Source organism: Miniopterus schreibersii (assembly GCF_964146895.1).
Source record: "Miniopterus schreibersii genome assembly, chromosome: 4".
Lineage (NCBI taxonomy): Eukaryota > Metazoa > Chordata > Mammalia > Chiroptera > Miniopteridae > Miniopterus > Miniopterus schreibersii.
This window is the reverse complement of record NC_138105.1, coordinates 66996410-67011593: the sequence shown is the minus strand read 5'-3', so window position 1 is coordinate 67011593 and position 15184 is coordinate 66996410. Positions and strand designations below refer to the sequence as shown.

Below are 15184 nucleotides of genomic sequence, written 5' to 3'. Positions count from 1 at the left end.
CGCTGTTGGAGGCACCAGGCGTGGAGGTTGCCACCTCCCACTTACTCTAAGTCTGGGATAAGGACTATTTTTTTCTGTAAAGGGCCAGATGCTAAACATGTCTGACTTTTGGGGTCAGGGGGCCTCAGTTGCTGCTGCTCAGCTCTGCTGTTGTAGAATGAAAGCTGCCACAGATGATGCTAAGTGAATGGTTTTGGCTGTGTTAATAAAACTTTATTTATAAAGATAAGTGGAGGGCTAGATTTGGTCCAAGGGCTTTAGGTTGCCGGAGCCTTTACCTAGGAGGATGGGGACACTCGACACAATGTGCCCCTGAGTTTTCTGATAGGACATTCCTTAAGGGGTTGGATCCATTTAAATGTCACCCCCTTAGAAGTCTCCCTGACATCCTCTCTGCCAGGACTCTACCTGTTTTTGTCCTTCAGGGCACATGTCAGAGATGTATTTGTGGTCCCTGATGCTTCCATGCTCTGCCTACTTTCCTGAACGCTAAACTCCACAAAAGCAATGCCTGTGTCTCCCTTTGGTTCAGCAGTCTCCTCAGGTCCTGGCACAGGGCAGCTGTGCAGGAAATATTTGCCGCCTGAATAAATGAGTCAACTCTAGTGCTGAGCACAGGGCCCAGTGCCCAGGGCAAAACAGACCCCATTGCCTCCACATGGCTGCACAAGTGGGATCCAGCCCGGTGTCCCCGCCCTGGCGGCAAACACCTCCGTTTTATACTGTTTCAGAGAATGATGGGCCATCTGCAGTCGTGCTGACCACCTGGGTCTGCTGTCTGCGGCCCCATCCCAGGGCAGGCTCAGAGGACACCGACCTGTCCAGTCAATGGTGCAGAGGCCCCCATAGCAAATGGGGAAACTGAATCCTGGTGCTGTTGAAGGCAGCTTCTCTCTGAAAAGGAGGGTCTGAGAAGTGGGGTGAGAGGGTGGCCGTGGCTGGATGGACATTTTATCAAAGGAAATCTCTGCTCAGGACACCATTGCCCTATAAGGACACCCGCTCTGCAGAGGAAAAGCTGAGGCTCAGAGAGGGTTACCCCATGTCACTGGCTGCTCTTCCTCATCACCCTGGGGCCTAGTCCTGAGTCCCCTTCTCACCAGTCCAGTAAACATATCACCTGTGAGCTGACATCTCCTAAAGGCTCTACCCTGGCCCCCAGACCCCTGTCTCTTCTCGTAGGGGATTGTGTTCAATCCAAGCTGCTGATCTCTCCCTACTCCCAGCCTGCCCCATCCCAGTTCATGGCGATGCCATCTTTCCAGGTGCTCAGTGCCCTTCCCTCCACCTTGATCCCAGCTCCCACCCTCACCCCCAGGCTGTCCTCCCTGCAGCCGCCAGAGGGCGCCTGTGAGCACCAGAGGCATGTCCCATCCCTCCTTAGTCCACTGCCCTCCAGGGCTCCCACCTCCCTTGGGATAAAGGAACAAGTCCTCCCTGAGGCCCACAAGACCTTGCATGACCTGCCCCTATTCACCTCCTTGCCCTCACCTCTTCCCTCTCTCCTCCTTGCTCACTCTGCTCCAGCCACATAGGTTTCCTGGCTGCTCCTCCAACATGTCAGGCAGTCCTGCCCCAGGACCTTTGCACTGGCTGCCCATGGCTCACTTTCTCATCTCCTTCAGGACTCCCAGCTAAAAATATGACACCACTACCCGCACATCCTACCACATTCCCCTTTGTTGTTTACATCACAGTTGACATCCCATACATTTTACTTACTCCCCGCCTCTCTCACCGGTGTCAGCTTGAGGGCCAGGATCGGACCTGCTGCGTTGCTGCTGTTTCCCAGTACTTGTTAGATGAGTGACACGTTCACAAATACCAGGGGCCCAGACACATCTCAGGGCTGGGAGACCCCACTGTCTCGCATGCCCAATAGATGCCCACCACTCAGATGTCACAGGAACTGGGCAGAGGCTGAGAAGGCAGTAGGAGAGGATGGCCATTTTTTCCAGACAAGAGAGGGATCAAAGACAGAAGGTCCTGCCTTGATTGTCTTGCAGAGGGGACCCACTGCCACAGCTACCTCTGCTACCTACAACCCTGAGAGGGGGACCAGAAAGCCTATGTGGAGTCGTCTGCAGATACAAGCTATGAAAATCCAGCTTGGGAAGGAACTGTCCTCCATCCTGGGGGCTGGGAGTCCCTGAGGAGTCAGGACCTGCTGAGCAGCTCCACAACCTAGGGAGCAGGTTCTGTTCCCCCTGGAGGAGACGGCCATCCCACCTCCCAGGCACCACTCAGAAATGAAGACACACCAACGACATGGACCTGTAATCGCAGTGCTCATGAGCCTTTAATTCATTATGAACCTAGAGGCAGGGAAATTAGGCAAAAATACAGCACATCCTTAATCTCAGGTTGGAAAAAAATCAGGGCAGGTGGGTTGTTTTTGCACATAGACACATATATCTTTGTGGGGAAATGTGTTTCCCCTTTGCTGTGCGGCAACTTGTCTGCACAAGTCATCCCGGAACCCATGACAGGGGTGCAACCCAGAGACCCCGCCACAGGGCTGGCTATCCCTCAGACCCCTTAGGGCCCCAAGGACCACAAGGGTGTCTTCCTGCTTCTTTTTATTTTCTTTACAATATAAATAGCATTTTCAAACTACATATGAATACAGTGACGGCACCACCAGGCGGGGCTGCTGCATGCAGAGGGAAACCCCCACATTTCGGCTGACTCCCCTCAGTCCCTCCCCGCCCCCGCCCACTCGGACACCTGCCCTCCTCCCCCCACCAAGGAAATGAAAGGTTCTTGGCTCATTTACATACTCTCCATTTTCCTTAAATAGTTCTCTCTGGCCTGGTAATCATTAGAACACTTTTTTTTAATTAAAAAAATTTTATACACGCAAATGACGCTCTCAATCCTGCAGGGGAGAGCAGGGACAGCAGAGATAGAGAAAGTGGGCTGAGCTGGCGGTGTCCTTCCCAAGCTCATGAGAAAAGCGTGTTTTTCTCTCTCCTAAATTCAACCCACAACTCTTAAAAGGCAGATTTCCTTCCAGTTGAAAGCAGTGATGCCCTCTCCATCTCTCACTTGCTCTCTCCCAGACACAAGGGTCACAAAAAGGACAGAGGATGCTGCCAGCCCCTCAGGGTCCCAGGAGGCCCTCCCCATGCCCCCATACCTACGTAGGACCCCATCCAAAGCAGGGGCACCTGGGAGTCCGGGGACACAGGCTGGACTTGGGCCACCTGGAAGGCCTGATTTGGCTCTGGGTCCTCCCTCCCTGGACGCCAGGTGCCCACCTGCTCCGGGTGCAGGAAGTCGCCCAGGCTTTTAGGGCTCCCTCCCTCTGAAAAGGCTGAGGGACGCCTGGGTTGCACCAGGGACACTCAGTCTGCACAGAGCCCTCTTGCATACCGCAGGCCTCAGCTGTGGAATGGTTCTCACGGGGGAAGAAGCAAAAGATGGAACAAACCAGAAGAGACTGTTTATTTTGCAAAGGCGCTCTGCAGACAGGAGGGAGGCTCCTAGATACCCGTGGCCAGCACTCGGCCACCAAAAGGTACTCCAGCCTCCTCCTGTCTTCCTCCTGCCTGGCAGAGAGGGTCCGGCACTGTGGACATTGGTGGGGACCATGGTGCCAGCCGCTCAGATCTCCATGAAGTTGGGGAGAGGGCAGGTGACAGGGTGTTGCCTGGCGCCTGGCACTGGGTGTCCTGCGCCTCCCCCTCCCAGGCCTCACCGCGCTGCCCTGCCTGCCCGCAGAGGAGTAAGATTTTAAAACAACAAACAAAAAAATGAGATGCTTCTGTCTCCCTCAGCATGTCTCAGTTCTGATAAAAAGAACGTTTTTTGTCTTGTTTTGTTTTTAAAGCCACAAATCTAGAAGACAACTTTAGGGAATTTACCCTCTTCTTTGTTTTCCTTTTTTCTTGAGTTTTTTAAACAATAGGTATTTATAGAAAGAGCCTCACAAAGGTGATTTATGTACAGGAGTCACAATCTCAAAGGCTGCTCAGGAGGCAGGCAACGCAGTAGCACCTTTTCGAGAAGAGCTTACGTGGTTTACAAATCTGAGTAGTGGGGGTGTTGAGAGCCCCAGCCGGCCCCCCCAGAGCCGGCATGGCCCCACTCCCTGAGTCCGGGCTGCTGCCAGCGTCCTGCTTGCTCCTGTCCCCACAGAGCATGGAGGTAGCCTCTCGGGGCAGGGAGGCGAGGACAGGAATTCACAGCAAGCAAATGCCAGGGCCCGCTGCCGCCTGCTTTGCTGGGCCGAGGGGTGGCTGGGCGGCTGGCTGGCTGTCTTAGAAGGGGGCCCTGGGCCGGCACTGTGCCTGCAGGAGGCTCTCCATGAAGGCCAGGTAGTCTGGGTTCCGCCCCGAGTCCTCGGTGCGCGGGGTGCCCACCCTCGGGCGCTTGGCGGCCTTTACTTCCTCTCCTGAGAAGACGCTTTCTTGGGGTGCCCCGGTGCTGACTGACTGTGGGGGAGCAGACAGCACAGGAGTTAGTGCAGAAGGGGGTGTTATGGGCTGAAAGTTTGTGTGTCCCCAAATTCCTGTGTTGAAGCTCTTCCCACCAGTGTGATGGCATTAGGAGGTGGGTCCTTCGGGAAAGCATTAAGTCATTAGGGCGAGTCCCTTATAAGTGGGATTAGTGCCCTTGTAAAAGGACCCCAGAGAGCTCTCTCTCTCTCTCTCTCTCTCTCTATTCTATCTCTCTGCCACATAAGGGCAGCAGAAGGGGGCTGGCTGTGAACTAGGAAGAGGGTCTCACCAGACACCAGATCTCCCTGTGCCTTGGTCTTGGCTGTCCCGCTTCTAGGACTGTGGGGCATAATGTTTGTTGTTTAAGCCGCCCAGTCTAAGGTATTTGTATAGCTGCCTGAACAGATTGAAACGGCTCCACCAGGGCGCCTAGCTGGAGTAAATGCCTGCCCTGCTGGGGGCCAAAGGCCACTGTCTCTCACCTAATGACCTTCCGAGAGGGACAATCAGTCACTGGGGATGGCTTCTTGGTGCTCCTATCTCTGTGTAAACCCCCAATCCTGTGCGTGAGCCTCCCAGCAGGCGGGCCACAAAGGGGGCCCTACACCTCTAGTCACTGGCCCCTAGAAGGGACAGCGGCCAGGCTGTTCTGTCCCACAGGTGGCTGTGAGGAGTGGCTGTGCCATCCAGAGTGATGGAGGCACAGCTGCTCATTCCCCAAGGGAGCCTGGTGTCTGAGGTCAGCTGTGCAACCCCCACCAGCTCTCACTTTGAACTCATTCACCCACAGCCCCAGCTGCCTGCTCCTTAAAACCTGGTCTTTGGATTAATCTCAAAGAAAGAGAACAGTGACAGGCTAGGAGAAAAGGACAGTCGCGTCCAACCTCAGGGACTCACTGCTCCCTTTGAAAAGGAATGAGCTTTGGAAAAGTGTTTCTTTTTGCACCGCCAACCTTGGAGCTCAGATTTAGTGTGCAGGTGGCAGGTGCACCAAGTGCAGGATGCGTCACAATGAGTCTGGCTGGTGCAGCTTTATCTCCTCCTCGCTGCGCTGTCACTGGGAAGGGTCCTCCAACTTGCCCCTACCTGCCACAGAACATGCTCACTCCCTGAGAACTACCCTCAGTTGCCCCCCAGGGGGAGCAAAAGCCAAGGCAGGGAGGTCACGGCCACATCCCCATGACTACTAAGGGCCCCTCAGGGCAGCTTCTCCCCCAGCCCACCTTGTGCAGCCACTTACCAGCCGTGACCGGACCCTCTTGGGCAGCTCCTCATCCAGGGTGAAGATGTCGCCACGCTTCACTGTCAGCTGGGACCCATCTTCAAATTCCACCTGCCCAGGGGCACAGTTCTCAGACCGGTGCCTGGTGCCAGTGACTGACTCCCAAGGTCCCACCCAGGGCCACTGCTGCTCAACTGCCAAGAAGGGTGCTGGCTCACTCATGGCCCCACTCACCAAGGGCAGGAGGGGAAAAGGGATGTGATTAAAAATGATGGAGGGTGCAGACAACATAAGAGAAAGCAAAACAGTAAAGAATTCGCAGCCATCATCTGTGATTGCTGGGACATGCATGGTTTTTCTTCTAAGAGTCCACACTTGTAAATGTTTTCTCTTCTGCAATCATGGGAAGAAACTCACAACTATCTTCATATAAAAAAATAAAAAAAATCGGCTCAGCCAGTGTGGCTCAGTGGTTGAGCATCGACCTAGGGTCCAGGAGATCAAGGTTCGATTTCCGGTCAGGGCACATGCCCGGGCTGTGGGCTCGATCCCCAGTCGAGGGCGTGCAGGAGGCAGCCAATCAATGACTCTCTCATCATTGATGTTTGTCTCTCTCTCCCCCTCTCCTTTCCTCTCTCTCTGAAATCAATAAAAATATATTTTAAAAAAATCAGAGGGGCTTGGGGGAGGAGGGATTGAGCAATTAAAGAGGGGGAAAAAATCAGGGACACTAAACTGTATATGCTTTAAAATGATTAAAAGAGTACATTTTATGTTATCTATGCCTTCCCACACACCAAAAAAAAAATCAAGAAAACATTTGTAAAGGGGAAAATATTAGACAATTTGAGGCCCCTTCCAGCTGAAAAATATAACAAGCCCTGACTTTCTAGGTTAGGTGAACAAAGAGCGATCAATCCCAAACAGGACACTCAAGGGTCCCCCAAGCCTGAGGGCCCCCCTGTGTCCTGTACCTGGGAGACAGGGCCCTGCTTACCTGATAGATGTGACTGGTCACAGAGGAAATGAACTTGGCCTTGTAGATATTGCCATCAGTCCACCGGAGTTCAACAAACTCCCCCTCAGATGGGGGTCCCAGCCGGACACAGTCTCTACTCTGTTGGAGGCAAGAATGTGGTGGGAGGGGAGGTGGTAGGTCCCTGGGCATCAGTGCCCGTGGGCTCCTTGGGGTTTAGATCCTCCCTGTGCTGTGCTGCCTGTGGAAGCCAGCGGTGCTCTCTGCCTGAACCCTCAAGCAGCATGAACATACACAATCGGGTGCTAGGCAGGGGATGGGGGCTGGCTGCCACTGCCCACCCTGGAGGGCCTCCCTGCTGTAGGCTCATCTGGACTGACAAAGCTTTCTGCTCTGTTTCTGCAGAAACAGGCAGTGCTTTCCCTGCAGGGGGCCTACAGCCTGGACCTGTCCAGTGGGGTCACAGGTGACCCTGGACACAAGTGACTCCTCTAAGGGACTGGGTCACCTACTGACTTCCTAACAGCACCCCTGCCCACCCTGTGCCCGCCCACAGCTCACGGTGATGCTCTCTGGGTACAGGTTGTCACTGTAGGACCCATCATCAAAGTTCACTTCATAGAAGGTCTGCGTGGTGGTGCCGATAACACGGCACCGGTAGTAAAGCCCATTGCGGTTCTTGGTGATGACCACCTGGCCTAAGGACACAGCCCTCAGGAACTGGACCTGGGGGTGGAGGGAAGAAGGCTGTGTCAGCACTTGGGCTTAGGGTAATGGGAGGGGGCGGGAGGGCTGGGCACTCACAGCATGGCCTCCCGACTTGTGCTTGAAGCAGGTGATGGAGACGACGTAGGGCCAGTCATCTGGCTCCATGAGGACCCCGGCAGCGTGGGCGCAGGTCACGTGGAAGGAGGTGGAGCAGTGCTCGCAGGAGCACTGGATACATGCCCCAGACACCTTCTTCATCCGCTTCCGGCAGTACACGCATTTCTGGGGTGACATGGAGAGGAAATGGGCTCATGCTGGCACCTGGTGCTGGGAGCCCCCCACTGGGCCTCCAGGACCGTCTCCTGGGAGTGACCCTAAGATCCAGGACTGGAAGGCAGAGGCCCTGGCAGCCTGGCATTGGCTGGAGGCAACCTAGGAAAAGCCCAGGGAGTCCACGTAGTGGGACTCTGACCATGGCAGAAAGCCCCCCAAACCAACCCAGCCTGTAGCTCCAATCCCCAGGGGCATTCTCAGGATCCTTCTACACTGACCCCTCTGCAGAGGTGCCTGCAACAGGCACCAAAGAGACACAAAGTGGAATACAGTTTAGCCAAAAAAAAGCCGGAGGCACTGACACTCGCTACAACATGGATGGACCTTGAAAACATGATGCTCAGTGAGAAAAACCAGACACAAAAGGCCACACAGTGTGTGATTCCATTTATGTGAAATGTCCAGACAGGCAAATCTAGAGACAGGAAAGGGGCTGCCAGGGGTGGGCAAAAGGGAGGGATTTCTTTTTGGGGTGATAGAATGTTTTGGAATTAGAGGTGATGGCAATACAACTCTGTGAATGCACTAAGAGCTACTGAATTGCTCACTTTAAAATAGTGAATTTTATCTTAATTTTGAATAAAAAGCACTGCAGAGTAGCTTCCTTCATAAGGAGGAGGGTCTGAATGAGGCCTTTCAACACTGTGGGGGTCTTGTGGTGGGAATGCCCCCCACCCAGAGTGACCTGCTCCTGTGGCATCAGCGTCCAGGGCCACCCCCACACCCCCAGCTCAGCAGTCGCCAGGCACACTGGTGCCCGTCACTCTGAGCATTTAATAAGTGGCTTTTATTGCTCTGTAAACCATGTTCAAAAGCCAGATAAGCACAGTGGCCAAGGGCGCTGCAGGAGCTGCCAAACCGATCGATGACAATGAGATCTCATTATTAAACTGTCAATACTTAATTCTCCTGCTGGCCTGTGGGATGGGCACTGACATACAACATGCTCCATGCAGCATTACCCTCGAGTCCTGGACCTTCCGCAGAGCAGAGGTGAGCACAGCTGCCCTGAGGTCCCAGGAGGAGCTGTCCCTCCTGAAAGCCCACAGGCTTGAGATCTTCCATGTGTCACCTGCCCCACCCGAGGCCCAGGAGAAACCCAACAGCCTGGCCTGACTCAAAGCACAATTATCCCCCTGCCCCAGTGGTGGCAGCTCATTATTCTGAGTTTCTGGACCATGAAGAATGTGGCCAGGCCCCCACTATGCCAGCTGTCACAAGCTGAGCATGAGTGGGTTCGGTGTCTGAGTTTTTCCAGAACCCATCCCAGCTTGGTGAGGGGGATGAGCACATGGCTCAGGCCACTGTACAGACCGGGCCAGCCCCAACTCACCAGGACCCCCCCAGGTACCAGAGGCAGTGGCCAAGGAGTACTGGGGATAGATTGATGGACAATGACCAGGAGTGACTGTTCCCAAGCATGTGGCCTGTGTGTGGCCCCAGGAAGGTGGGCAGAAGGCTGGGCAAGCAGGAGTTAACCACTGGCTTCCTTGCGCGGCTCCATTAAGCAGTACAAGCAAGCCTCGTGTAAAAGGATTTTTAATTCATCGTTACAAGCGCTGGTAATGAAGAGGCTGCAAGCTGGAAATGTCAGATGCTCCATAAAGCGTCTGGGGGAGGATGGATCACAGGCCGTGCACCACACCATCACTCCACCTGAATGATGAAGGCTTTATGCCCATAATCACCTGCAGGCCACAGCCTCTTCCTGATGGCCGTCTGCGCCCGGCACTCCATGATTGAGGTCCCTGTCCCCCAAAGGCTCCTGCTAGTGCCCACTCAGCCTAGCACCTGTGGGCATGAGGTGGGTGTCCCTGTTCCTTCCTTCCTACCAGGTCCACTGCCCACAGCCCAAGTTCTCTGCCTTCTGCCCTCCATAAGCCTGGAGGAGCATCAATACCTCGGGACTGCCCCAGGCAGCTGGGAAATAAACCAGGCAGAAAAAGCAGCCATGCTTCAGGTGCCCCAGCCAAAGTCCCAGCTCCCAGGTGCCATGCACACATCCCTGTCAGAGCTGCCACCTCCACGTCCAAGTGAGACATATCCCCAGCATGGCTGCCACAATCTCACAGCAATGATCAACCTGAGAGCATGTACTGGCACTCAGACAGCTTAATCAGCACTTTACTATGAGGTCCATCAATGTGCACCATGCAGAGAACTGTTACAGAGGGGAAGGCTGAGGCACAGAGAGGTCAAGGAGTGTGTCTGGAGTCACACAGCTGGCTGGCAGCCAAGCCAAGAATGGAAGCCAGCACATGCTAAGAGTCAGACTCTGCCCACACCACCCGCTGCCGCAGAGGTTCACTGGGTGACCATTATCAGCAAGACCATCCGACAGAGGACAGCCACATGCTCCTTAGAGGGGGAAGCTCGACATACACCAAGAAGGGCCAGTTATGAACTCCAACAACTCAAGAGCAAACACAACCTGATTTTAAAATGAGTGAAGCACCTAAATAGACATTTCTCTAAAGAAGACGTACAGGTGGCCAAAAGGTGCATGAAAAGGTGCCTAGCACCACTGATCATCAGGGAAACACGAATCAAAACCACCATAAGCATCATCTCAGGCTATCAAGAAGACAAGAGATAAGTGTGGACAGAGATGTGGAAAAAAGGGAACCCTCATGCACTGCTGGTGGAAATGTAAATTGGTGCAGCCACTATGGAAACCAGTATGGAGAATCCCAAAAAAATTAAAAACAGAGCTGATGTACAACCCAGCAATTCTAATTCCAGGTATATATGCAAAAGAAGTAAAAACAGGATACTGAAAAGATATACAGGGTGGGGCAAAAGAAAGTTTATAGTTATATGTATGGCAAATAATACATTAATAAATAATAATACAGGAATAAACTCTGTGTTTTGCATACTCACAACTGTATACACCCCCGTGTTCACTGCAGCATTATTCACAATAGCCAAGACATGGAAACAGCCTAAGTGTCCAATGATAGACAAAGAAATGTGGTCCATCCACACAGTGGAATATTACTCAGCAGTGATAAAGAAGGAAAGCCTACCATTTGTGACAACATGCCCCAGCCAAAGTCCCAGCTCCCAGGTGCCATGCACACATGGATGGACCTTGAGGGCATTATGCTCAGTGAGAGAAACCAGACCCAGAAGAACAATGCTGCAGGATTCCACTGAAAGGAGGTGCATACAACAGTCAGACTCAGGGAAGCACAAGCCAGAGGGGGAGGGGCTGGGGAGGGCAAATTGCTAGTTGGCGGGTATAAGGTTTCAGTTACACACGCTGCATATATTCCAGAGCTCTGCCACACAGCATCGTGCCTACAGTTAACAATAGTGTACTGTGTACTTAAAGTTTTGTTCAGAAGGAAGATCTCATGCTAAGTGTTTTTACCACAATTAAAAAAAAAAAAGAGGGGCCAGTTAGGTAGCAAGAAAAGTATAGGGCAGAGTGTGTGAGGCTTCTGCTTATGAAAAAGGTGGAAACGGCAAGAGCCTCTGGAGTGTGTAAAGGACATCTCTGCACAGAGACCTGGGAGCCAGGAGCCAGCCTGAGAGGGAGACTTGCTTTTCTCTGCGCACCTCTGTGCCTTCTGACTTTTGTACCTTGTGCCTTCGGGACAATTCAGGAAGTAATAGGTTTGCCCACACTGAAATTCATGGCATCTGGTTTCCTGGGACTTCCCTCCCGCCACAGGACAAGATCCAGGGGTCGTACCAGCTTCCACCGCTGCTCAGGGATGGCGCTGATGTCCACAGGGTGGCGCTCTATCACGTTCAGGAACCGAACTTCAGGGACTGCGATGGCACAGATCACATGGACCCACCTGGGAGGTGGGAAAGGGTAGGGTCAGAGGTCATGGGTGTCCCTGCCCCTTCCCTCCTGGGCACTGCCCCATCCACAGTGCTGCTGCTGGCCAGTCAGGGTTTACAGGACCTTAAGGGATAGTCTGAATGATTGTTTGCTCCTCCTGGTCCCCCCACCCCAACTCCAGGCCCTGAGGAGGTGCCAACACCTCTCAGGACACACCCAGGAGGAGCAGCACCCCTTCTACCCACCTCCTGTCTGTTGTCATCTGCAAAGCTCCTCCCCGGAGGTTGCACAGGCAGCACTCCTGCAGGGAACAGATAAGTCCATAGTGAGGGTGGCGCAGGGGAGGGCTGCCCCCACGCTGCTCTGGGGCCTGGTCCATCCCCTGCCCTTGGTCCTTACATTTCAAACTAGCAGCCACCAAAGGGAGGGGCCAGAAGTGCGCCAGGCTCCACCCCCTCACTGCCAAGGTGAAGAAACCAAGACCCTTGGAGGTGAGGCCGCCAGCCCAGGGTCACTCTGCGGGATCGGACAAGCCCAGGGCCCGGGCCTGGCTCCCCCACGGGGCTGGATGGCTCTCAGAGTACCACCCCAGCTGCAGGGGTGAGTTACCGCAGTCCAGGCGTGGGCCGTGCACCGGGAACACGTCCAGCCTTCGTTGACCAGCTCCGGGCGGATGCCGTAGCAACCTGGAAGACAGCAGAAGATGGCTGAGTCGGGACGCATCTGTTACTGCAGCTGCACACAAAGCTGACAGGGCCTTCTGGAATCCAGCCTTGGCTCTGAGGGTTACTGCTCTCACCGCCCTCTCTACCTCAGTCCAGGCGACGGCACACAAAGCAGGAGAAAGGTTGGAAACAGATGCTGGGAAGGTGAGCAGGGCCCCTTCACTGTGCCCGTCCCAAGCTCTGCTGAGCTGAGACCCTAGGAAAGTGACCAAGAAGTTGTAATAACTCCAGCCTCATGGACACTGGAGTTCAGGTCAGCAGAGCTGGGAAGGGTTAGCCCAGTGTTCAGGCAGAATAGCTACTTCTGAAACCACAAGTTAGAGGTTCTGAGTCACCAAGGTGATCTGCTTTGGAACGTGGTCATGGTTCAGAAATAGGGAGAGAGCATAGAGGAGGAGGGCAAATGGAGGGTGATGCCCTAGAACAAGGGGCTCTGCCTCACCCTCGGGTCATTGCCCAGCAGCACTGCAAGTCCCTCAGCCTCCAGAGCTTGTCACCCACCAAAGAGGTGCTCGGCTGGCTGCAGTGGGCAACAGCCAGGTGCCGAGGGGTCCCCAGTGGGAACACAGGGAGAGAGCAAGGTAACAGAAAGGCGATTCTGTGTCCCCACAGGGATCCCAAAGGACAGCAAGGTGCTCAAGAGCCTACACTGGGCCCTCTGCTCTATCCCCTGAGGCATTCAGCTAAGGTCTGGGCCTGGGGGGCCTGGCTCCTCGAGGAAGTAGGGGCTCCACCTCTCTCCAGGGCCAGGTACCAAGGAACACACCTATGCTAAACCTTCTGTCTCCTGAGGTCAGTGACTGAGGTACCTCTCCCACTGTGAACCCAACCTCTAGAGTGGTCCTCCGGGAGCCTCCCCTGGAGCTGTATCTCACACCAGGCCTAGCAAGGCTGAGCCAACAGGCTCCCAGACCGTACACAAAATGAGCCCCTGCAGGGACAGATGAGGGACAGAGACCAATAGCTGCCTTCCTCCATAGGGTGGGGGCACACAAAATTAAATGGTCCCAGAAGGCTTTCTTTCTTCCTGAGAACTCAATCTCCCATTTCCTGACCTGATGCCCAAGAAGGGGGCAGATGTCCATTCTCCTGTCTCCTTGGGCTGTGTTCTGAGCTTCAGGGTCTGGGAGAGGGTGGTTGCTGATGGCAGACATATCAGACCCTGGACCTCTCTAGAGTCACAACTTTACCATCAACTCTGGCCCCAAAGCAGAGTTTAAAATCACCTTGTTACCTAATCTCTTCCTGCTGCCTCCCAGGTCCCAGAGGATAGGACAGGGCTCAGCAGAACTGTCCGGAAGGAGGCTGACCAGGCAGGCCCACCTTGGCCAGGGGGAAGGGTAGGAACCTACCCCCTGGCCAAGAACCAGGACCCCACTCCACGACACCAGGACCTGCGACAGCCCAGAAACAGCAGCCCACGGGAAGGGACACCCTGCTCCACAGACTCAAGGGCGGCCACCCTAGGAGGGTGAGCAGGGGCTGCATGCTGTAGCCCCCATAGTTTTCCTTCAGCCCAGCCTGCCTGGCGTCTGGGACCCCACTCACTGGCATGGACCTGCAGGCAACACTTGGCACAGGCGATCAGTAGGCTGGTCCCGTCATCACCGATGTAGGAGTTGGCAGGGAGTGGCTCTGTGTTCTCAGCGCTGGAGGTGAAGCACATCTCAGGGATCAGCGGCCGTGTCTTCTGGCCACATTTAGAAGGCGATATGGAAGGACTCTCCCCAAGGGAGGCCTGTGGGGCCTCCTTCTCCATCTGTAGGGACTGCAGAAGGGAGGTGCCTTCAGTGAAGAGCCTGGTATGGGGCCACCTGTCATCATTAAACCAGGCTTTGGGGCCATCCTTGCCACCTCCCTTGGCCTGCCCCTCACACGGCTTCTATATCCAAACAGCCCTAGCCTGCCTCCCACCTTCCCAGCCACTACATTGGGGCCTGCTGCCAGGACACCTACAGCTGACCCCGAAGGGCTTCCCCAGTGCACCAACCCCACCTTCCCAGACCTCAACCCTGCTCCCCCAAACATAGTCAGATCCTGGCCTGCCCCCACTGAAAACCCTCCACTAGGGTCACATCTGGACATAGTACCGACACCACCCTGTTGCCCTCATCCTCTTGCCTCCACTGTCCCTTACCCACTTCCTCTAGCCACATGGCCTTGCTCTTCCTCCAACACCCCAGATGCCAGACATCATCCTGCTCCAGGGCCTTTGCACATACTGTTCCCCTCTGCCTGGAGCACTCAGATCTCTGTTCTAGACCCTGCCGTGACCACATGACCAGTAGCCCCAGCCCGTCACCCTGCTATCTGTCTTTGCAGTCCTAATCATCACCTGATGCCATGTTATCTGTGTACCTATGTGGATATCCCCCCACCTCCAATATGTACCCCATGATGGTTGTACCCAGTCCTCAATGAGTTCTCCAGATCTCATCACGTGAAGAAAATGTGGCGAAATCACCCTGCCCAAGGCACTAGGATCCAGCACCCCCAGGCCTGTCACAGGACAGTGGGGCTCCCAAAAGAGCCTCCCTGATGCCCTCCAAGGCATGGCAGGAGGATGGGCCCCTGCTCCTGATCCAGGAAGAAAGAGCTCCACTGCGGAACTCCAGCCTCATAGGCCAGGTGTCGAGAGGATGGTGGCACCTCAGATTAGGGGACCAGCTTTGAAATAAGAGCCTCCCATCAGTCTCCCCACTCCCCCAAGCTGCCCCCACTAGTCAAGAATGACTTGTTTCCAAACAGGCAGAATGTCCAGCCACAGCCCTGCTTACAGCAAGGGGAGGGCCAGTAAGACCTGCTCCTGAGTCTAAGGGCTCTGGGTTTTGTAAGCGGTTGGCCCACAAAGCCCAACAGTACTAAAGTTAGCCACGATTCTCTGCTTAACAGCTGGAATTTAGAAAATTCACATCTGAAGTTGTAGGTCCCAGCACTCTGACTCTGCGCAGCCTCTCCAGCAGCACTGAGGAGGGATGTGCC

At 54.5% G+C, this 15184-nt stretch overlaps 1 protein-coding gene across 1 annotated transcript in view; it reads right to left on the bottom strand.

The window, feature by feature from the left end:
* Positions 1-2273: 2273 nt before the first annotated feature.
* KDM4B (lysine demethylase 4B) overlaps positions 2274-15184 on the bottom strand; it is a 129554-nt gene continuing 116643 nt past the window's right edge. The window contains exons 16-24 of the mRNA XM_081136619.1: positions 13751-13970; positions 12087-12163; positions 11723-11778; positions 11382-11490; positions 7445-7630; positions 7202-7366; positions 6662-6781; positions 5683-5775; positions 2274-4436 (exon numbers count right to left, since the gene is read on the bottom strand). Of these exons, the coding sequence (XP_080992745.1) occupies positions 4263-4436; positions 5683-5775; positions 6662-6781; positions 7202-7366; positions 7445-7630; positions 11382-11490; positions 11723-11778; positions 12087-12163; positions 13751-13970 (1200 nt within the window). The 3' untranslated portion in view covers positions 2274-4262. The remainder of the gene's footprint in view (positions 4437-5682; positions 5776-6661; positions 6782-7201; positions 7367-7444; positions 7631-11381; positions 11491-11722; positions 11779-12086; positions 12164-13750; positions 13971-15184) is intronic.